This window comes from Parathielavia appendiculata (genome assembly GCF_033297405.1).
Source record: "Parathielavia appendiculata strain CBS 731.68 unplaced genomic scaffold N657scaffold_7, whole genome shotgun sequence".
In the NCBI taxonomy this organism is placed as follows: domain Eukaryota; kingdom Fungi; phylum Ascomycota; class Sordariomycetes; order Sordariales; family Chaetomiaceae; genus Parathielavia; species Parathielavia appendiculata.
In genome coordinates this window covers 1,198,460-1,219,355 of record NW_026944226.1, presented here as the reverse complement: position 1 = coordinate 1,219,355, position 20,896 = coordinate 1,198,460, and the positions used below count along the sequence as shown (strand labels likewise).

At 54.5% G+C, this 20,896-nt stretch overlaps 7 protein-coding genes across 7 annotated transcripts; 4 read left to right on the top strand and 3 right to left on the bottom strand.

The window, feature by feature from the left end:
• Nucleotides 1-3,173: 3,173 nt before the first annotated feature.
• On the top strand, nucleotides 3,174-3,758 carry N657DRAFT_462247 (uncharacterized protein). Its single transcript, XM_062787485.1, has one exon. The coding sequence runs from the start codon at nucleotides 3,320-3,322 to the stop codon at nucleotides 3,701-3,703; it is 384 nt and encodes a 127-aa protein (XP_062647165.1). The 5' UTR covers nucleotides 3,174-3,319; the 3' UTR covers nucleotides 3,704-3,758.
• N657DRAFT_646175 (uncharacterized protein) lies at nucleotides 3,425-4,928 on the bottom strand. The gene is made up of 3 exons (XM_062793075.1): nucleotides 4,892-4,928; nucleotides 4,616-4,834; nucleotides 3,425-4,561 (listed from the first exon to the last, which is right to left on the bottom strand). Exon 3 carries the CDS (start codon nucleotides 4,452-4,454, stop codon nucleotides 3,813-3,815), a length of 642 nt encoding a protein of 213 aa, XP_062647164.1. The 5' UTR covers nucleotides 4,455-4,561; nucleotides 4,616-4,834; nucleotides 4,892-4,928; the 3' UTR covers nucleotides 3,425-3,812.
• An 889-nt stretch (nucleotides 4,929-5,817) lies between these two features.
• Nucleotides 5,818-12,694, bottom strand: N657DRAFT_672367 (uncharacterized protein). The gene is made up of 10 exons (XM_062795637.1): nucleotides 11,976-12,694; nucleotides 10,503-11,919; nucleotides 9,262-10,446; nucleotides 9,116-9,202; nucleotides 8,818-8,978; nucleotides 8,651-8,754; nucleotides 7,424-8,409; nucleotides 7,238-7,306; nucleotides 6,635-6,712; nucleotides 5,818-6,458 (listed from the first exon to the last, which is right to left on the bottom strand). Exons 1-10 carry the CDS (start codon nucleotides 12,306-12,308, stop codon nucleotides 6,130-6,132), a joined length of 4,749 nt encoding a protein of 1,582 aa, XP_062647163.1. The 5' UTR covers nucleotides 12,309-12,694; the 3' UTR covers nucleotides 5,818-6,129.
• A 1,063-nt stretch (nucleotides 12,695-13,757) lies between these two features.
• Nucleotides 13,758-14,446, top strand: N657DRAFT_656638 (UPF0047-domain-containing protein; the record flags this gene model as incomplete). Its single annotated transcript, XM_062794723.1, has 4 exons — nucleotides 13,758-13,928; nucleotides 14,063-14,153; nucleotides 14,220-14,299; nucleotides 14,351-14,446. The coding sequence occupies 4 exons, from the start codon at nucleotides 13,758-13,760 to the stop codon at nucleotides 14,444-14,446; spliced, it is 438 nt and encodes a 145-aa protein (XP_062647162.1).
• On the bottom strand, nucleotides 14,360-15,721 carry N657DRAFT_646171 (cleavage and polyadenylation specificity factor, 25 kDa subunit). Its single transcript, XM_062793074.1, has 2 exons — nucleotides 14,936-15,721; nucleotides 14,360-14,874 (listed from the first exon to the last, which is right to left on the bottom strand). The coding sequence occupies exons 1-2, from the start codon at nucleotides 15,471-15,473 to the stop codon at nucleotides 14,615-14,617; spliced, it is 798 nt and encodes a 265-aa protein (XP_062647161.1). The 5' UTR covers nucleotides 15,474-15,721; the 3' UTR covers nucleotides 14,360-14,614.
• Nucleotides 15,722-15,948: 227 nt separating this feature from the next.
• N657DRAFT_664403 (uncharacterized protein) lies at nucleotides 15,949-19,183 on the top strand (the record flags this gene model as incomplete). Its single annotated transcript, XM_062795236.1, has 14 exons — nucleotides 15,949-15,969; nucleotides 16,197-16,286; nucleotides 16,328-16,576; nucleotides 16,627-16,802; nucleotides 16,865-16,990; nucleotides 17,030-17,277; nucleotides 17,328-17,369; nucleotides 17,406-17,560; nucleotides 17,698-17,760; nucleotides 17,862-18,050; nucleotides 18,131-18,165; nucleotides 18,199-18,581; nucleotides 18,626-18,765; nucleotides 18,797-19,183. 14 exons carry the CDS (start codon nucleotides 15,949-15,951, stop codon nucleotides 19,181-19,183), a joined length of 2,304 nt encoding a protein of 767 aa, XP_062647160.1.
• Nucleotides 19,184-19,967: 784 nt separating this feature from the next.
• Nucleotides 19,968-20,724, top strand: N657DRAFT_672364 (uncharacterized protein; the record flags this gene model as incomplete). The annotated part of the gene is made up of 3 exons (XM_062795636.1): nucleotides 19,968-20,077; nucleotides 20,146-20,285; nucleotides 20,354-20,724. The coding sequence occupies 3 exons, from the start codon at nucleotides 19,968-19,970 to the stop codon at nucleotides 20,722-20,724; spliced, it is 621 nt and encodes a 206-aa protein (XP_062647159.1).
• Nucleotides 20,725-20,896: the final 172 nt, after the last annotated feature.

Sequence of the window (20,896 nt, the reverse complement as noted above, 5' to 3'; positions counted from 1 at the left end):
GAGCACGCTGTCCAGCGCATCGTTAGAGTTACCTTAGCTGGGCATCGTCGCACAGCTGCTGCTGTCGTAAACGAAGCCACACTCCATGTCCAAGGCAGCGCGGTGGCTTCTTTTGAGATGGAAACACAGCAGCAAAAGGACGCCACTGGCCCAAGGCTCACACCCTCGGCCTCACGACCCTCGCACAACAGCTGCCAGAGGTCGTGGTGGGGAATGTCGCACTGTCCGTATGTATTCGTCTAGGTACGCAGTACCTACTTGTAGGTGCAGACTGGGATGCGGCGTGTTGAGCTGAACGTTCTGGCGGGTGGGTGTAACGGACCCCGGTTTGAACGGGGCCTTCCCATGCCGCTGCGGTACCTTTCCTCGACGGTGCCGTTTGCTATCGAATTATTGCGCACATGTTTAGGTATAGATGGCGCCGCCTTTACGAGGTGTCTCGGTTATCTGCTTGGCTGTCCGATAATAATTTGAAGCTTCTTGACATGCTGAGAGCAAAGCAGAGCAAATTGAATGATACACGGACTCATCTCGAGGAGGCGGATCGAACTGTTTGTTACGGGCCTGATCGGCTGGGTTCGAAGTGGTTGGAATGCTTCGAATTGGCAGAGAAGTCTGAATTGGGAAGAGAGCCATCTGACATTGTTGCTAGACATCCCACACCATCCCACAATGTGTTGCTTATGCGGATGAGCGAAGAAGAAAATGTGAAGCGGCAAGGCCAGGAGGGTGTTGGATTATTGGATGATGGAGGCGAGACCTGATGCCCAGGGTGATTTTTACGAGTACTGTACTTGTAAATGGACTTTATGTAATACAGGCAAGTAATTGGTGTGGTCGCCACCCCTGTATCAACGACAGTCAGTTGATCTTCGAGCGTCCAGATTTCTGTGTAACTTGTCAGTAGTGTGCTGCTATCACGTTCAACAAGGAGCACGGCCTGCCACTTTCACTTTATTCCCGCTTTTGGCGTTGGGTATAAACGTCCAAGAACGCAGAAGTGCCACGTTTCGCAGCGCCGGCGGCGACGCCATTACGACGACGACAACCCACGCGATACCGATACTAAACCCAGATGATGATGCTCCTTTTAAGTTAAAAAGCACCGGGTTATTGCATGCATATGCCGGCCCTTGACGCGAGCACCGAGATCCTTCACAATCAAACCAGGCCTCGAGCGGGCAAGGGCCAACAGGAGCCGTGACTGCCTGTTTGAGGACTTGCCCAATTGGTGCGCCCACATGCCACTTGACCCAGACGCGGTGCCGTACATCCAGGCAACTTTCGTGCAGAGCTTCCGAGAGACGAGAACGAACCGATGGTTTAGCAGCTCACCGCTCTCAAAGCTGCTCCAACTTGCCTCCGGGGACGGTCGACAACCTGGCTGTCTGTTGTGCGGGATAAGATACGTGCAATATCCTGATGGAGAAAGGCCGGCAGTTTAGGCAAGGTTCCATCCATTTTAGTATGAGCCAGTCAACGACGTGGGTATCTGTACCATAGCAGAAGACGAAACCCGCCTACCTTACAAAGTATTATTTGGTTGCGCTTGGTACTTCATATTTGGTTACCCAATCTGGCAAGCGTTCAAGATTGAGATCCAGTGATTGATACGGCAGTAATACAGAGCGTTACAAGCTGGCTTTCATCCACCTTCAATCTTGGCTGCAGATACGCCCGACGCTCCGGGTCATCTCCGATTGCTCACTTCTATTGTCTAGGAGACAGCATGCAAGCAGAGCGATGAGAGTGGAAGTCGGGACAAGCCACCGTGTTTAATTGCCTTTGTAACCAGCCAACGAGCGGCTTTGAGGACTGTTGGGCCACGAAAAGCCACTCAGCCGGCGGCGAAACTGTAACCGGGCTCCGTACCCGGGCGAGCCAGGGCATCCATGATCCATGAACCTGATATAATCACCCTCGGTTGGCTGCCCAATTTCGCAGATTGGGCCGACCGATGTGAGCTCAAACATAGCCTAAAAGCAATATTGAGAACTTAGCTAAATTGGGGAAGATGCTGATGCGGTTGATGTGGACTCATTGTTGAGAGGGGATCTTGGAGATGCGCTCGATGCGCTCTTCTGGTCACTGGTCAGACACTCGGCAACTGGTCAGACACTCTGCCGAGGAGCCAGCCAATCAGGCCGTTTTGGACATCCATGGCCGCCAATGAGACGGAAGAAGCAGAAACCCCTAACCCCCCCCTGACAGGTTTGACAGCACAGAGCTCGAATCGGACACTCCAGCCAATATAGGAGTGTTCCACTGATGGGCTCGTCCAACATCCAACAAACGAGCTCTCTTGCACGACTTGGGCCATCGGCGCCATGAAGGGGAGTGGCAGCGGAAGCACCTACGGTACGATACCCGGTAAGATGAGGTGCTAAGTTCCAGTACAACTTAACCATGATGTGTTTGTTAGCGCGGAACTTACATAGGAGGATTACACCTCATCTTCGTTCACTTATTTAACCTTTTTATTTTTCTCTCTTCCTTTCTTTCCTTTTCCTCTCTATTTTGTCTTTTTCTTCCTCTCTCTCTTCATTTTCCTCTTCCTCGATATCTTCTCTTTCTCTCTTTTCCCTCTTACTTCTTTGTCTTTACCCTCTTGTATTTTTGCTTCTCTTCCCTGTTTTTCTTCCGTTCCTCGGTTTCTTTATCCCCCTGCATTTCATGTCTACTCCGTAGTGCCCCGCCATGTGCCATGTTAACGGACAAACCAGGGCAGGATTGTACACATGTCGGGCCCACAGCGGATTTGTCGGCAAGCCGACCACCGGTCTGTTGGTCTGCTCTTCCTCCACATAACATCTCACTTTTACTGCCCGTCCGCCGCCATGGGGAACCAGGTTCTCGGAACGGCCCTTGTCAGCCCGCGGCCGCGCGCGCTAACTCGACTGCAAACGCTAAGTCAACTCCCTGATCAAGGGCTCAATACAAAACTGAAACCAGTCCAATCGCGAGCATGTCCCCAGGAAAGACGACCCACGATCAGCGATGCCATTCGAGAGTTCCTGTGGGATTGATCCCTATTACTGTTGAAAGCCAGTCCGCCCGTCCCGCAATTGGAACCTAAACTGCAGCGTTTGTTCTGGGCTTCCGACTGCCCCCAATTGCGGACCCAAGTCAATTCTACGGAGTGCCAAGGACACCCATCAGCAATCGCGAACAGACTGCCGAAAGCTTATCTTGATCGGAAAGGAGAAGTGACAACCACTTTCCCGGGACGTTTGATGTCGTTCCCCTCGAAGCGCTGCCAATTCAAAGCTTGACGCAGCCCGCTGTTGTCATCGCCAGCCTTGACTCGTCTCCCTCATCCATGACTCTCCAAGGCCAAGCCCCAAATGGACCACCCATCGGAGACACAAAACCCAAGACCGTCGACCGTGGTGCTGCTGAATCAAGCAAATGTGCGCTTCCCCCCCCCCCCCCCCCCCCCCCTCCCCGCCCCTTCGATGCCTCGATGGGGATCTTCATGCAGCTATCGGGCACCCAACGCCTGGCAGGTCGCCGACCCTTCCTGAAAGGGCAGCCATCGAGATGCATCTGGGCGCCGGCAAGAGTTTCCGAGCGAATGTTTGCCTCGGGTGGCTTCGAGTCAGCGCCAACCCTGAGAGACACTTCTAAGATCCCGCGGTATCCCGCACGCCGAACCGCAAGCCATAACGCTACTGAGTACACACTAGTACGCCAACTGGTCTAATAACGAATGGCTTGACGCGATTCACTTACGGATACAGTTCATCATCGGGCTGAGGTGTGAAAACTTGGGTTACACAGGCAGCTCCCTGTGTCCCCGCCCTAAGCCTTTTTCAGTTTCCCTCGCATGCCGGGACATGCATCGTCAATCCGACGTGATGGAGGCGTCGCGCCCCACGACCATGTCCGCTGGCTTTACCCTCTGCTAAACCATTCCCAGCATGGCTCCCTCGATGCCGCAGCTCCCCAGCCAAGCCACCAGCCGGGGCCCCACCGAAGAACACCCGGATTGACGCCCAAAGATCAACAAGGTTAAATACGGAGGAATGCCACCTCCCCGAGCCGCCAAGTTGCGCTGAACACGCTGGGCCGGAGCAGTGACCGAGCTGACCAAGGTGAGAGTGTCCGGGGGTCTGGACTCGCTCATATGGTTGCGACCATCTGCGGGATTGGACCCACGGGGCGTCTTGAACTGGCGATTTATCTCCAACTCTCCGAGAGGAACGTCCCTTTTGAGCAGCTGTGCCGTCACCTCGCCCATCTTCATCCATGCCGGCTGAACCTTGTCTGGGGTTGCTGTGCCACTGGTTGACGACCATCACAGTGTCGGTGCTTGAAGGCGCTGACCAGATGCAACTGCCTGCCGGGAACTTTCCGGAGTCATTCCAACACCAGCTCGGTTCTCGCCCAGGCCACGCCACAGCGTTTAACCAGCGACTGACGAAGGATCTTGGAGCCCGAAGCTTCGGTTCCATGCCGACACCACACCAGACGACGCATTCCAAAGATGCTCTCGATAAGTACGCGGATCCGCATCATTGACCATCGCCGTCCCCACGTGTACCACCCCTGCTCCCCTTGCGTAAGTAACCCTTCAACGGCGGCAGTGGCTTCGCCTGTGTAACCCGCCCAACAGACCGCAGGATCTCGGTCTCAGACTCTTCCAACGTCTTTCCGTGCTACCCTCCTTCCGCACGAACACCGTACAACACCACATGCCTTGTTATTATCGACTGCGTGTCTCGCCTTTTTTCCGAAATGAACCACAAAAGCCGAATGGCTCACCCTGGCAAGGCGCGGTCAGCAACGGCACATCCTGTGCAGTACGGACATTTTATGAACCGCGTTTGAGTAGGCATGTTACACGACTTCGCATCACTGCTGCTCGCCTCCTCTGATCGCTTCACGGCAGGCGGACCAAGGAACCCTCGATATAAGAGTAGTATAACCAGCCCAGCAAGGAAGGGCGACCGTTTGGCCGCCATCCTGGCCACTGATCATTCAGTGGTCAGACAGGATCATCTCACCTAAACAAGCATGACGCCATCGCCGGGCCAACCGACTCAAATAAGCCAATGCGCCAAAGGCCATCGATTCTGCGATCCGCCAACCAACTCCCGAATCCCAGATCTGGGTTGTCATGCCGTGTCCTTGTGAGGAAATCCCGGTTTGGCCGCGAGCCAGTACATGTAGCAGAAACATCTCCAAGAGCCCCCTCGCTGAGCCACCCCAGACATCCCCATTCGGAACAGCCCATCTGAAGGGAGGAACCTTCGCTTACCTCGCCGTGTTGGGCTTATCTTCATCTCCGCCGTATGTTCATCATCCCCTCCTTCAGTATGCCGACCTAGGCACCCCCTCACGCCGAGATCCCAATGTGGCTGGATTGGCGCAACCGAAGGGAAAGGAAAAAGTATGGGTACACAGCAGACGGCTCTGATCACGAGATCGGGCACAGCAAACATAATTCATACACACATAGCCAAGATAACCACACGAGCCACCTGATGAATGTCTTCACTAGACAGTACTTGACCTTACTTCATTTCGTTTTGCTGCAAATAATCCAGTTACACTCTCGATTCCCAACCCCTCATTCACACAGCCAGCCATATCTCGCCTCAGCGCTCCATTGCATAATGGATCCCCCACATCTGTCAGCCCTGTTTCGTGATACAACTCCCTCGGTATCCAAACAGGAGCGAGCACAGCAACGGTGGCACCAAATGCGGTTGAAGTAGAGTAGCGGTGAACAAATGATGAAGGCGAAATAGAAAGAAGTCAACCGGCCAGACCGAACAGAAGCCGGTGGTTCATCCAAGGACAGACAGACGCCATGCGGTTGCGTAGAGCACTTCTTGATTGTTATTCCACCAGCCATATACAATCCAAAGCGGCCATTTGCTATACTACACTGACCTCCAATCCAGTACACAGATATCGACCCGTCCCGTCTAGAGTACATTGAACTCATCATCATCCCTCCGTTTTTAGATTCTCCACTTCCTTCTCTCACCATTTAAGTCCCTCCTTCACAACAGCCTCGTTCTTCCCCCTACAACGATCTCCCTGTAAACAATCCCTTGATCCCAGATACAACCCTCGGGCCAAGGCCCCCAAGAGTCCCGGACAATATCTCCAAAGCACGCTCTACTGCTCCTCCAACAAGCCAGCCTCCCTCACCAACCCCCAAAACACCCCTTTCCTCTTGAGAAGTTCCGCCGGCGTATCAAACTCGACCACCTCCCCTTTCTCAAGCACCACGATGCGGTCGCTGTCCATGATGGTATTGATGCGGTGCGCCACCGTGATGATGGTGCGGTTGGCGAACAGCGGCCCGCGCAGGGTGTTCTGCAACATGGCGTCCGTCTGGACGTCGACGGCGGCGGTCGCCTCGTCGAGAACCAGGATGTTGGACGGGGTGAGCATCGCGCGGGCGAGCGAGACGAGTTGGCGTTGGCCCTGGGAAAGATTCGATCCTGGTGTTGGGGGAGAAAAGGGGTGGTGTTAGTAATATTTCTTGGGATGAAAATTGCAAGTTGAATAGTGTAGAGTAAGTAGTCGGATGTAGACTGTTCGGAGGGTTGGTTCGATGGCAGCAGAGGATCTTGCTACCGTGGGTGTGCCAGGACTGAGGAATGACACTGTCACAGACTTCGAGGCGTAACCACTTGGTGCGGCAAGTTGTGAACCGTAAATGTGGGGAGTATGACGACAGCGGAGAACGGAGTCGCTGTGCAAATCCAGTATAGCATGAATGTTAAAACCGACAGCGCTCGGAATCCGGCTCGTTCAGCGTCGCACTCTCGCTGATTGCCTCCGAGCTCCTGCGAGATCTGGTCTGTGGACCGGTTCGCAAGCAACGCGCGAGGCAGATTGACGGTGCACACGACAAGGCAGCGTTGGACAAGGGCGGCGCCTTGGTCCAGAAATACTGCGACGCCTTTCCCGCCGGCCCATGAGAACCAAGGATCATTGCACGCCCTTCTGCTCACTCGCATGACAAGTTGACTCCGAACATGGGAAGGCCTGTCTGCTCGTATCAAGCATCACCGTCGTCACGACCAGAGGCCTTGACCATGCAGCCACCCGCATCGCGTCGCGATGCTGCTGACGAGCAGGCGACCCGAGGTGACGCCAACACAGCGGCACATGGCACGACAGGCACACGCCACAAGAAAGCCGACAGAAAGCGCGGAGGTAACAAGACAAACCGGAAACACCACGTGGGAAAAATAGGGATAATGCACTAGCTTACCTCCTTCGTGTATCTTGGCCTCCAACCCACCCTCCATCGAAGAGACGTGATCTTTTAACCGAGCGTGTTCTGTGCACCGGCCAGATTAGTATTCCGTGTGCCCGACAAAATGACATGCACATGTGAACGTCGAGGAGATGGGAAAGACGTGGTCAGTTGCAACGTGTAAGACGGATCAGGACGTACCAAGAACACTCCAAAGCTCCGTGTCGTCGTGGACATGGGCTGGATCCAAGTTGTCCCGAATAGTTCCTTCGAAGAGCGCGGCGTCCTGAGGAATGATGGCCAAGCGCCTGCGGAGATCCAGAAGGCCGATGGTCGACGTGTTGAGCCCGTCGAGGCTGATGTTGCCCGTAGCTGGTTCGACGATGCGGAACAGGGCCAGGGTCAGCGAGGACTTGCCTGCTCCGGTCCGTCCCACAACGCCAATCTTCTCGTGCGACTTAATATCCAGGTTGATATTCTTGAGCACGAGATCGAGGCCCTCACGGTACCGCGCGCTGTAATTGATGAACTGAACCTCGCCACGCGACGGCCAGCTGACGGGCGGCCGGCTGCGATGGATGATCTCGGGCGCCTCGCTGGGCAGCCGCGCGTATTCAAGCACACGCTCTACAGATACGATGTTGGTCTCCACCTCGACCGTCTGACGGACGATCCAGTTCAGGGACGTGGTGATCTGCAAGCCGTAAGAGAGGGCCAAGCCAACCATGCCCTCGCTCAGGGGAGTGCCGCTGGCCACCAAGATGACGGCAAAGCCGGCAGCGGCCAGAATAACCACGGCGCCTATGAACTCGAGCCGCACCGCCAGCCACCGATTGGCGCTGATGGACGGGAAGTAGGCCCGAAGGTTGGAATCCACCCGCCACTCATTCTCGAGCTCGAATCGGTCTTGCTGACGGTATGCGCGGATGGTCGAGATGCCGCCAAGGGATTCCTGGAAGTGGGCATAGATTGGGCTGCGGCTGACGCTGTCCAATCGCTTGAGCTCTCGGGATGACCGCAGGTAATATCGCTGAATCCAGATGTACATGGCGCCCAACGGAATGATCAAGGCGACAAAGGGGGGTACCGTGACCGAGATGACGACGAGCGTAAAGCCCGACCTGGCTAGATTGGTAAACAACATGTTGAACGTCCGGGCAAGTACTTCGTCGACACGGTAGATGTCGCTGCAAAAACGGTCAGCCTCATGCTTCGGAAATTTTGAGGCTTGTCTGCAATGTGCGGAATTGCGACTGGCACGCGGGTTACATGATAGGGGAGCACCAGATCGCGGACGACGGTGGTTCCCACGCCGCTGGAGCCACTTGGCCCAGGCCCCATTGCACAACAGCATGCTCGTCCTACCCCTTCATAAAAAGAGGAGGGGAGAGATGAGATCCAGGGGGGGCGAGATCAGCAAATACGCACCTCGAGAATCTGTTCAGGATGCGGCCGGCCGGTGTAACGTCGAAAAACGACATGGGCGATCTGAAAATTGCCGTCGCCATCCTCTCGTGTAACTTGCGCGATGCCTAGGCGAGCCACATGTGAGTCCAAACCTCGGTCCGCGTTTTTGGTCTGGCGTCCACACTTACCTCGATGGAGCAAAAGATCCAAAGAATGAGGGTCTGCACGACGGTCAGGGCGGCAGCGCCGATGCCGAACACGAAGTAGATGCCGATGTACTTGCCAACATCGGGGTTGCGGCCGGCCTCGGTGTTTCTCTCGGCCCAGTTCTTGAGCCAGTAACTTCCAGCTGCATTCAAGTCAGCACGGCCCGTCATCCGGAGAACTATGTTCAAAGCGACGATGCTTGTGGAAAGCTCGTAAAGGCATGATTCTTGATATTGCGTTTGCCACAATGAAACAGAGTGCCGAGGCATGGCTACTCACCGATCTGCGCCGTCTGGGCGGCGATGAGGGCGACGAGATAGACACCAACGGCCGCAAGGTTGTTCGTCTTGGCGTATTCCATGTACACTGTGGTGCTGTTGTTAGCGAATCGAAACAGACTCCTCTAGTGATTCGCAGCCGCATACCTGACCACTTCACCTTGCCCTGTTCCACGTGCTCCTTGGCCTGTCTCGTCTTGCTCGGATTCTCCTCGTCGTGGAGCTTGCCCCGAGGACCGCTGAAGCTGGCAGCACTGGCCCGCCGCAAGGTAGCCATGCTTCCGCTCCGCGGCTTCTGCCTTTGGTAAGACGAGCTGGCGGGGCCGGGCTTGATGGACTGAAGCGCACCCAATCCTTCCTGAGCCTCCTCCATATCCTCCTTCTCCTGACTGCCGCTCCCCGCCTCGATGACCGTGGAGGTTTCGGTGTCGCTGTCGGTGGGAGATCCGGTGGAGGAATTCTGACCCGAGTCGTTCTTTCCGGTCGACTTGATCAGGTCGAAGACGGCGCCCTTCATGGCCAGGAGTTGCCGGTAGGTGCCCCTCTCGGTAATCTCGCCGTCCTTGAGCATGCAGATGTAGTCTGACTCGACAAGAACGGGAATCGAATTAGTGGCCAGAATCCTCGTCTTCGTCTTGAGCAGACCTTTCGGACCAAGAACGTTGTCGATGATGTGACGTCCGACGTGGGAGTCGACAGCAGACAGGCAGTCGTCCAAGAGATAGACATCGGCTCTGGCATAGACGGCTCTTGCCAGGGCAACACGTGCCTTCTGACCGCCACTGAGCGAGATGCCACGCTCTCCCACAACCGTCTCGTCGCCGTCCGGGAGCTGGGCAAAGTCGTCCAGTAGAGCGCAAGCCTTAACAGTCTTCTCATAGAAATTCGAGTCATATCGGTAGCCAAAGATGATGTTCTCCTTGACAGTAGCGTTCATGATCCAAGGCGATTGGCTGACGTAGGCAACCGTTCCGTGGACCTCGACCACGCCTTTGACTTTCCAGAGGTCTCCGAGTATGCTCTGCAGAAAGGAGCTCTTGCCCGCCCCGACACGGCCAACAATGCAGGACAAATCACCCTTGTGGGCACTGAAGTTAATGTCCTTCAACACAGTCTTGTTTTCATGGCGGTTCCAAGAGAAGTTGCCGTCGCGAATCAGCACCGATTCTTCCCCTATCATCTCGACAGCTGGCTTCACGACGATAGCCTCGGGTTGGATCTCCTCGGCCGTCAAGTAGGAAGTGAGACGGCCAACGGCGACACTAGCCTCAATGACTGAGGTAATGACCATCGGGAGAACCGCCAGAGGAAAGGTGAGGAGGTTGAACAGGGCTAAGAGCGATCTGTCAGTGGAAACTCTGGGTAGGTAGCATAACAGTGACTCATACCTAAAGCAGGAAAGACAATCTCGGTCGTCAGGGGGCGGTCGTTGGTCAGCACGAAAACGGCAAAGGTCGAGCAGGAGACGAGAAACGGAGTGCTTGACCAAGTGAAGTTGGCGAATGCCTGACCAGCACCAATCTTGCGCAGGTTCTTCAGTTCCTGGTCATTTCTGATGTAGTTCAGCTTGTTCATAAAGGCGGCGCCCCAAGCATAGAGTTTGATGCTCTTCATGTTATTGACGATCTCGGCAATCAGGCGGCTCCGGGCATCCTTGTTCTTCATCTGCTGCTTCTGCAGGTTCTTCATGATGCGGGCAATCAGACCGTTGACGGGAATCATGATGATCATGACGCCGATTCCCGCCAGCATGGACCACCCGACGAGTTGGTAGAGCGAAATCATGCAGATGATGATCTGGAACGGGGCGGACCAAACCTGCTGCGCAAACTGGGTGAGGTCCTGAAGCCGCTGGGCATCGACGGCCATATAGTTCACGATGTCTCCCGTGGTTTTCGACGACCGGCCCTCGTTGGAGAGCTTCAGCGCCTTCTTGTAAATGGAGGAAGTCAGGCCGCCCTTGATCCTCATGCCTGTTACGAAGGCCAGTTGGAAGTACTGATGAATCATGGTTGTCTGGAAGACCGCGACGGCGAACATTGCCAGAGCGATAGCAGCGCCCTTGATAACGGGCTCCGGCTCGTTTCCCCGGCGGTACGAGGCGATAAAGGCAATCAGGAACTTCAGGAGCTGCGGCTGTGTAAATTGGGAAACGTCGTTGCCGACCTTGAAGACTGCGGCGAGCATGTACGGGCCGCCGTAAGCGCGGAAAAGGGCGCGCCAGAGCGAGGGGTGCCGCCGATGATTTAGCTCACGCTGCCACGCCTTTTCGAACGCGCCCCCAGTCGACTTTGTGGTATCCTTCTTGGACAAGGCCCAGAGATCCTCCTCAGTCAGAAATGTGGAGTAGCCATACTTCATCATGGGCGTCATCCAGGAGAAGGTGAGGAGCGAGAAGACAGTGGCGTACTCGACGGGGCATTCTTCCTCGTCCACCAGGGCCTCGTATGTACTCTTCGTCTTCGGCCATAGCCACTCAAAGAAGAATTCGACAACGGACAATCCGAACCCGACGCAATACGTAACGAAGTATGGCAGGCTCGTGGCATAAATCTGTTGAGAGATGAGGGACCGGAGCTTGACGGCGAGTGCAACGAGGAGGAAGAGCCAATAGAAGAGGACGACGCCGTTCGCGTTCCGCAACCGTGCATGCTCAAGCCACTGGATCGTGAAAACGACGAAGAGGGAGAGGATCGTAGCCGCGGTGGTGTAAACCCTGAAATCGCCGTACCAGATGTCGCGGTAGCTGATGATCTGAAAGGCGAGCTGCACCGCAACATCGGCGATGATGAGGCCGAGCAGGGTCTGATACCAGCGTCAGAACACCGAACAATACCACTACCATAGCAGACACAACCCACCTGCTTGGTCCAAAAAGGCCAATCCTTTGATATCGGCGTGGGTTGCTTTTTCTTCAGAAGCCACCAGACGGCAATGGCGCCCACGAGAGTACCAAACGCCGCCACCGAAGCCACCCAGACATCGATAAAGCACGGAGTGAAATCATATCGAAACGGACTGAGCGGACCCCATCCCTCCTCGTTTCCACATAGTGGCTGTTTGAAGACGCGCGCCGCACTGAGATAGCCGCTACCAAGCTCGGCGACGGCGGGACGGTAGCCGGTGAAGGACCCAGTCTCGAACATGACCTTTTGCGCCTGCTGCAGGCCGTCGCTGAAATCGGGCGGCCCCATTGGCACAGATATTATATCCTCAAACCGACGTAGCGAGATGTCATATCAGAGAGATTCAGAGGATGAGGATTTAACTCGCGGTTCCGGACGAAAGTGGATACTGAATCTTTACCGTTCTGCGGCGGCGATTGGCGGGTCTCGGTTCGGACGAAAGTCGAGGCGAAAGTCGAATATGACGTCTCCCGGAACCCCGATCGGCGAGAATATCGAAGCAAGGAGTGAGCTACGTTTCAGGGCCAAAGCCAGCTAAGTAAAGGGAAAGAGAGGGTGGCAGTCGATTCGCTCAACCGGAGAGACCGCCAGCCGGAGTTTGAAGTCGCACCGAGACGAGAGATGCGAAAAAGGGAAAAGTTACGGTGCCCTTCATCTGGGACAACGCGCTTCAGTTGGAATTGTCAGCAGGCCGGGGTAAATCTTCTACCACAGTCGATTGACAGGGGCGGCCTGCCTGCATGCAGCTACTCCGACGGCGGGGTCGACCCACTCCCTTGTGGTTAGCGCTGCAAGATGGGTGGGAACCTCTGAGACGTGTCAGTCTCCACAGAGAAAAGGAGAAGACAATTGCCAAGACCAAGTACCTCCGAAACTTGCACCGCGAGAACTGCCCCACCCGAGCTCGGAGCTTAACTTGAGCCCCACACCTAATCCGCACTGACATTGACCGGCTGCAAGCCCTCGAACTTGGGAAAAGGTTGACGACTGCGAAGTCTGCCTGTTACAACTGCACTGTTACATGAACTTTCCTCTTGCCTAGCATGGTGCTACGTGTCGCCGGTTTGTTAACCTCTCTTGCTACCCTGCTCTTATGAAGAGCAGCTAGGGACTACAGCTGTATAGTTGTTATACTTTTTCCAGGTTAACTGTCAGTCAATATTGGAGTCGGAATCTGAATCGACTGACGCTGCCTTTCCGTGATGCGGACAGTGCATCCTGCTGCACTGCAGTTTCGAAGACCTTGCAACAAGTCATCCGAAAAATAAGACCAATTGAAGTGAATCCTTATCTCAGCCACTTCAGACCAAGCTTTCGTCAATGAGCTACTAACGTTACCTATAACCAGTATCCAACTTAAAATCATTTGCATCTGTCTCAGGCCTCCACAGTATTTGCAACATCCCGCCAATCTCAATCGGCCCCCATCTCCCCACAGCTAAAGCCTTGCCCCTCCATGACGTTTAAGCCACCATTTTCAACATGCCTCCGAAACACGGCCCATCCTCACCAAACAAGCCAACAACACCAACCACCGCCAGCACGAGCAGCAAAACAGCTGCAGCAAGAACGACAACAACTACCCTCTTGCTTTTTTCCCTCCTGATCGTAGCGCTCTTCCCGTCACTTTTCCACATCCTTTGGAGCATCTCGTTGCGCCTCATTCTGCGTCCTTCCACGTCGCATCACCACCAACCAAGCCCAAACAGAGCGGGCAGCCCAAGCAGCGGACAGACAATGTGGTACCAGAAACAGTTCACACTCCCTGCACGGGCGCGCGGCTCGTACCTCATCACCGACACGGTGCTGAAGGAGCTGCCCGAGATCCGAGAGTACAAGGTCGGGCTGCTAAACCTGTTTATCCAGCACACGAGCTGTGCGCTGAGTTTGAATGAGAACTGGGACGAGGTTGGTATCCGTGATTTTCTCTCCTGAATTCTCCCTTTTCCTACCACAGTGCTGCTTTGCAGTATTGTATGGGTAGTATTTTGAGAGATCAGAAAAGGAGAAGCACGAACTGACATGATTTGAATCATCTGTAGGACGTCCGAGCCGACATAAGCGACACGCTGGATCGAATCGTGCCCGAGGCTGGGCCGAACGGGGAGACTTTATATCGGCATGATGCGGAGGGTATGATTTCTCTCGGATTGAGTTGCGGGATGTGAGAGTGGAGGGATGAAACTGATCTGAAGACAGGGCCTGATGATCTCCCTGCGCATGTCAAGTCTGCTCTGATCGGGGCGAGCGTGACCATTCCGATAAAGGACGGCAAGCTGGTAAGTTGCCATGTTGGGGAAGTCTTGAAGACGCAATTCTGACGCACCTAGTGCACCGGGACGTGGCAGGGTATCTGGTACCTAGAATTCCGCGCCATGAAACACACCCGCAAGATAGTAGCCACCATCCAGGGTGAAAAGGCATAGCTTTCGTGTCTGAAAAATTTGAACCTATTTCCGAGCTGGCCCTCGTCAAGAGGGACACCCAAGCCTCTGCCGTCAAAAATTTACCCGTACGTTCCTGTTTCAAGATCCTTGATCTCGGACGCCGGACGCCTGCTCCATATCATAACCCATGACCAATCCATCTACCAATCAATGTGTCCCGTTCTCCGTCTTCATGTCAACGTCGTCGCCTCCGGCCAGAACTTTCGTCTTGGGAACATAGCCGTCGCTCGTGCCAGCACCGGGCGTGACGGCCACCACCTCCCCATCCTCATTGACAAACTCAAAGTTGTAGCGGCTGAGCAAGTGAGGGATGGCGGACAGCTGGGGGCCGTATCTTTGTGTGTTCTCGTACAACTCAAAAAGCGGGACCGCGAGTAGCTTCATGTTCTTGGGAACGCTGAGGACCTCTGTATTGACTGGGTTAGCACACAGAAGATGCAAACCATGGAGAAGAACGCCGGAACGTACTCGACTGCGGCAGTTGGATAAAATAGAGCTTCTTGCACTCCTTGGGCCGCGTGATGTGTGCCGGCACAAACGGGTACATGAACGTCTCGAAGTTCGGCCGCCACCACTGCGCGAGGCAGTCACCCACCTGCCAGTCGCCAGCCTTGTTGCCCTCGCCGAGGCTGCCCACAGGCGCAAGCCGCTCGTCCAGGCGCGCCTTGAATCCCTCGATCTCCTCGTCCTCGGGTCGCAGGTAATCGCCGGGGAGTTTGAAGAAGGCGTTGGCAATCTGCAGCATCAGGATATGTGGGTGATTGTGCTCGTGGCACACCAGAATGCCTTCACATGTCCGCCGCATCCCGTGCGCCTGATAGTGCTCCTCGAGCCGCTTCAGCCGCGCCAACACGCTCGGGTCCTCCTCCGGTTGCGTCTCCTTGACACCGAAGGTGTAGTTGGAGAGCGGGTACAGGCGGATTGTCTCAGGCTGGTTCGCGTTGAAAGGCAGGGGAATGATTGGCGGCTGCGAGCTCTGCAGTGCCGTTGGCGTGATGGTCGACATCGTGGGGCTTGGTGGCAGATCGATGCGATGCTCTTAGATGCGACGGTTTTGGATGGGACAATTTAACAAACAATGGTTGTAGATACAATGGACAAGTGCGAATCCCAGTGATGTTGATTGTGGCCCTGGTTTGTAGATGCCGGCTTGTAGCAGGACAAAATGGAATTCGTTGCACGAGGTTGTTTGAGCCGGTCTGGGTTTGGCTGTGAGGTGTGAAGTGGAGATCGAATGTGGATCGCGATAGTTTCGGCGGGAAGAATGGTGGAAAGGGAAGGCGGTCAGATAAAGTGAGGTATTAGACTTCAGGATTAACGAGCTTACGAATTACCTTAATCCGTCCTGGCATCAGCCTGTTGAGCCACATACGTCTCTTGATGTCGCTCCTTCGTGCTAGCCAGGAGACAGATAAGGTACCTAGGCTCTCTAGGTCAACAGACATCGGTTTCCAAGTCGGATTTGAACCAGAACCCTGGAAATGCAGAAGTGGTTCAAGACTGTGAAATTGCTTCATTTCTCGATTATCAGCCTACACTACCTGTACAATTCCTGCAGCATTCTCTCTCCTCCTGTTTACCCTTCCTTCTCTTCCTATTCCTCTGGACAACCTCTTCTTCTTGAATTCTTTGCTGATTCACTCCATCTTAAGAGTGTTTATTCTTCATGATTACTCCTCTGCTCTTTTGGGATATTAAGAAGTGACCAATACTTTTTACGTTGCTACAGTCTCAGGCAGCCTTACAGCGCACTGTTGTGGGTGTTGTCGGAAGCACTGGGCGGAGGAAGAGCTCGGCGATCAACGCTACTGAGTGTCTCGTGCCGACCAATTGCATGCGTGCACGGCGGTCATCACCGAGATTGCGTACAACGATTCGGAGAGAGAAGATGGGAGATACCGTGCCGAGGTTTATTTCATCTGCAGAGAGGACTGGGTCAAGGAGTTGAGGGTGCTGTGCGATGACATGCACACCGATCAGTCCTCGTTTGACATGGAGCAACCGAGCAGCGACAGCTCCGCCGCCATTGCCCAGGACAAGATTCGCTCCGTTTATCCATTTCTCAAGAGTGACGAAGTCAAGAAAACCAGATTCGACATTCATGGGCTCGTTGAGCACCCCCTCAGTCAAGAATCTTCTGGGGGGGGGGGGTGGTCAAGCGTTTTGCTAGCGCTACCGCGGAGCACTTTCTGGGCCTTCTTGAGAGGTTCATTGACTCAAAGGAGAAGACCCGCGGCAGGAAGACGGATCTTGGGGCCATGAAGTACTGGCCACTTATCAAGGCTGTGAAGGTTTTCGTGCGATCGCCGATCCTCAAGTCGGGCCTGTTGACCTGGTTAGTGACTTCCGCACTTAGGCTTGGTAACTTACTAACAGCGGGTTCCACCTGCGGTTCAGGATTCAAATGCCGCTCGCTCTGTCGTCGCATCCAATTTACATACAGGATTGCTCCGGGTTATGGGTTGTGGCACCAATCACTCGGGCAGCTGGTGGCAGGTTCGCTCATAACCTCCTCAGGGACTCGTTCAAATGACAATTGCAATTTGACGGAACATACTCGAGGATCACCTTCATCTGCTCCAAGGCGGACGATATCCCCGTCACGGAAGCACTGAAGACCGTGCCCGAGCACCACCCCACACATCGACCTCATATGGAGACCGGACTCCTTGAGAATGACCAGTGCGATACGAAGATAGAAGAGCTCAGATCAGCTATGGACGGCTCAGACGATGAGGATGAAGTCTCAGTTTCTCCCGGACGGTCCCTCAATCGTGCTCTCTGGGTGGCGGCAATCGAAGCCCGCAAGCGTCAGCGACGGCAGTTTCGAAGCGATAGTGAAGACACGGACTCAACCTAGGACAGGAGCCGTCCGCTTCTGAAGCGGAACCCGGAAAGGAGCGTATCTCGAAGGAGCTCGCCGCCTAGAGACTTAGAGAAGCCGAGACTCGACTGGCCACTCTACGTGCGGACTCCAACGAGCTGAAAAAGAGTTGTCAGCCGCATCAGAAGGCACTGAAGGAGGTGAAGTACGAGATCAAGTCGTGCAAGTCTGAGGCAAAGCATGCCTGCATCAAGTACCGCAATGACTCCGTTCGTCTGGCCATTCAATCCCAATTCGCCCACGGCATCGAGAGCGAGTTTCCCCTTCCTGAGTATTTTAGACCCTGCCTGACCGACAGCAACCAAATAGGATTGATCTGGACAATGCGGCTCATGATGATGAGTAGTTTGACCCCGCTCATCTCCGGCGGGACTACACCGAGGTTGCGCGGAGATTGCCAGTGTTTTGCGTCGAGAGCAAAGCCTACCAGAAGATGTCTGGCAGACTCAAGAACGATGGGCGCATTGCAGGCTTCAGCGGTCTTGAGGACACGGAAATCCTGCATTGCAGAAGCATGCTTTGGACATCGCTGGAGGGACGCGGGCGGTAGCCTGCCGTCAATTCTTTCGCGACCTCCGCCTTTTCATTTCCTCGCTGCATCTGCAGATTGTGCTCTCTGACCAGCCTTTGAGGCTGGCAGATGACTTACGGCAGAAAGAGATCCAGGCCCTCGCCCGTGCCGTTGACGAACTCAGAAAGGTACGGACAGAACTTGATGTGGAGTTGCTGCAGCATCCCATGAAGAGCTATAAGCTGACCGATTATTCTGTCGTACGCAGGAGCTCGTCACAACAATTCGGAAGGTTGTCATTTAGTGCCAGGTCACAGCCAACCTCAACCTCTTCAGCAAGTTCAGGTTGGCGACTATGACTGCCTCGGATGCCGCTATTTCCACGGCCAGCTCCTGGATTGCTCGCAAGGACGACGATGGGTTGGCATACCAGAGCTTCCGCACGACTTGCCTGCAGGAGATGCTAGATGACGTCGCCGAGAGCCTTGGGGGAATTCTGAGGGCTTTCAGGAAGCAAATGTCCCAGCGCCAACAGCTGACGAAGTCCTCCCATTTCGCTCTGGCCACTCGCCAAGTGAGAATCATGGAGAACGATCTCAAGGACACCACAGAGCTGGAAGGCATCCTCAGCAGTGGGCAGAAAGAGGCGAGTCGGCTTCCCATTCCTGTGATTGCCGAGGGAATGGCAGATGCCTATGCATATGTTAACAAAGAATCTGGTGAGGATACCTCCGCTGCGGACGAGCCCAAACACCCTAACCAGTTCATGGGGCAGGCTGCTACAAGCGCATCAAGAATCATTTCATGCATCACCTTGAGACAGAGCGAATTGACATGTTTCAAATGGCTGCTCAAAGGACGAAGGATGCGCTTAGCGCTACACTCGACGGACTGGAAGCCGCGGTCGACAAGAATGTGGAGGGGCATTATAGAGCATATCGACAATGACTATGGCACCTTGCTCATGGATGAAAACATGTTCAAGGAGCTGACGGCTGCCCGGGAGTCCATCCGGAAAATGCTCGCCCAGGTCGACGAGCGTTTCGAACGAGTGCTGCGCGGCCCGGTCGAATCTACCGGTACCGGCCTGGTGGAGGAAGCACGCGCCACCGAAGAGAATCGTGAGGCGCCAGCTGCGGCTGTCCATTCCCACGTTCCGTCTGAGCTCTCTCTTTCCGGCCCTAGCACACCGACTACTCCCGGAACCGAAATATCAACAGCCACGGGCAGTGTTGACATTTTGTGCATCAAGCCCGAGCCCTCTTCACGGCGGCTCTCGATGAAGATATACCATTGCGGTATCTCTGAGCGCCGGCTTTGACGATCCAGGACCATTGCTCCAATCTTGTCGAATGTCTCGGGATATTTTGACATCAGGTTTCTGTTTGACTCTGTTCAGCTCTGGCCTGACGGTCAGAACATTTGCTCGGAGATCTCTGGCTGTATTTGCTTCTTGCTTCTACTTTGCTCTGTTGCTACGAGAAAGAATGCTGGGCTGGAACGAGAGGGATCATGGAACACAAGGAACTGGTGGACTATGTGAATGAGAAAAGTTGACCAACAATGGGTTTTGGAAGGATATTTCACGGCTAGGTATGGTCCCGGCTAGGCATCTGTTAGCCACGATTCGGCTCTTGGGATTGATCATCTGGCAGACTATGCTGGGCCGTTTGAAGGAACATACGATGGAAGATTTCCCGCTGTTTCGGGCGCATACAGTTGTTGTAGGATTAAAATTCAGGCCCTCGGCCTCAGGCTTGTTGAAATTGATGCTTGATGGTTTGCCTGAACTGTTGCTTGTGGCAAGTGTGCTGCGTCAGGAATACCACTTACATCATCAGTCCGTGCCGTCGGCCTGGATGCACCACTGCTGCGCATTCTTCCACTCTGATGCTATGATGAAGTGGCAGCCAGAGCTCAGAGGATGCCGTGCACGTCTGTGCTCTAGGTGTCCCGGCGGTATATAACTCTCAGCTATTGCGATGTGAAACTTGAACGGACCAAAGTTCTCTTGCCCCGAGTCTTCTGCCCCTCAAGTCTTTTTGCTTATCGACGGCCTCCCTTCTCGATTCACCTCCTAATAGTAAACAAGATCAACACACGTCATGCAGATCAACTTACCCACTCGGCCGGCTCCAGCCTGCCATGCACAATCCGAGCAGGGCGATCGGATCCTGGAGGCTATCGAGAGACTCGAGCAGCGCATGAAAGCGAGGTACGTTGGGATTACTACCTCGTATTTCCATCGCGATCGTTGCTGAATAAAGCTCCCCAACATCCCAGCGAAGCAAACGCGATGGCTCGGCTCATTAACTCCCACGTCTGGCTCATGGACGAGCCCATAGAGCCTCTTTGTTCGGTGCTCACAGGCGAGCTGATCCCAGACTTTCCACGTTCGGTCAAGGAGATTGAGGATCTGGACAGTATGTACAAAACTGTTGTGTCGCCTTGTTGGGCCGATCTCTGTGTTGACATGCGCCCCTTCTCGCAGTGGAGCAGGTCGATGCGATTCTGGATCATCTGCAGGTTTACAACGATGGGGATCTTGAGGATGGGAAGAAAAAAATCCAAGCCTGTTGCGGCGTTATCTCCGAATGTGGACACAGGGAGGACTTTGGGAATGATTGGAATAACTACGGAGGAGGCGTCGAGGAGGACGGTGGTGAACCTCTGGGGTGGGATCAGCCATGGGAGCCCCGTGGATGGTTTTACGGGGAGAACGACAAGAAGTATTATGAGTGGGACAAGGGTGAAGGGACTGAGTGGAACAATGGTGAAGAGACTGAGTGGAACAAAGTTGAAGGCGCTGGGTGGAGGTATGGCGATGGCATTGAGGAGAGCCCTGGTGCAGTTGGTTGGTGAAGAGGCCGAGGGGACCTATGCAGAAGACGTGCAAAAGGAACGAGAGTTACTCCCCATGGATCGGAAACGATATTGTGAGTTCGACAGCTGGCAAAGAGCATTATTTACCTTATGTACGATGTGACCATGGTACACTTCAAGCGAGGAACTCCCTAGAATGCCGCGAATTTAC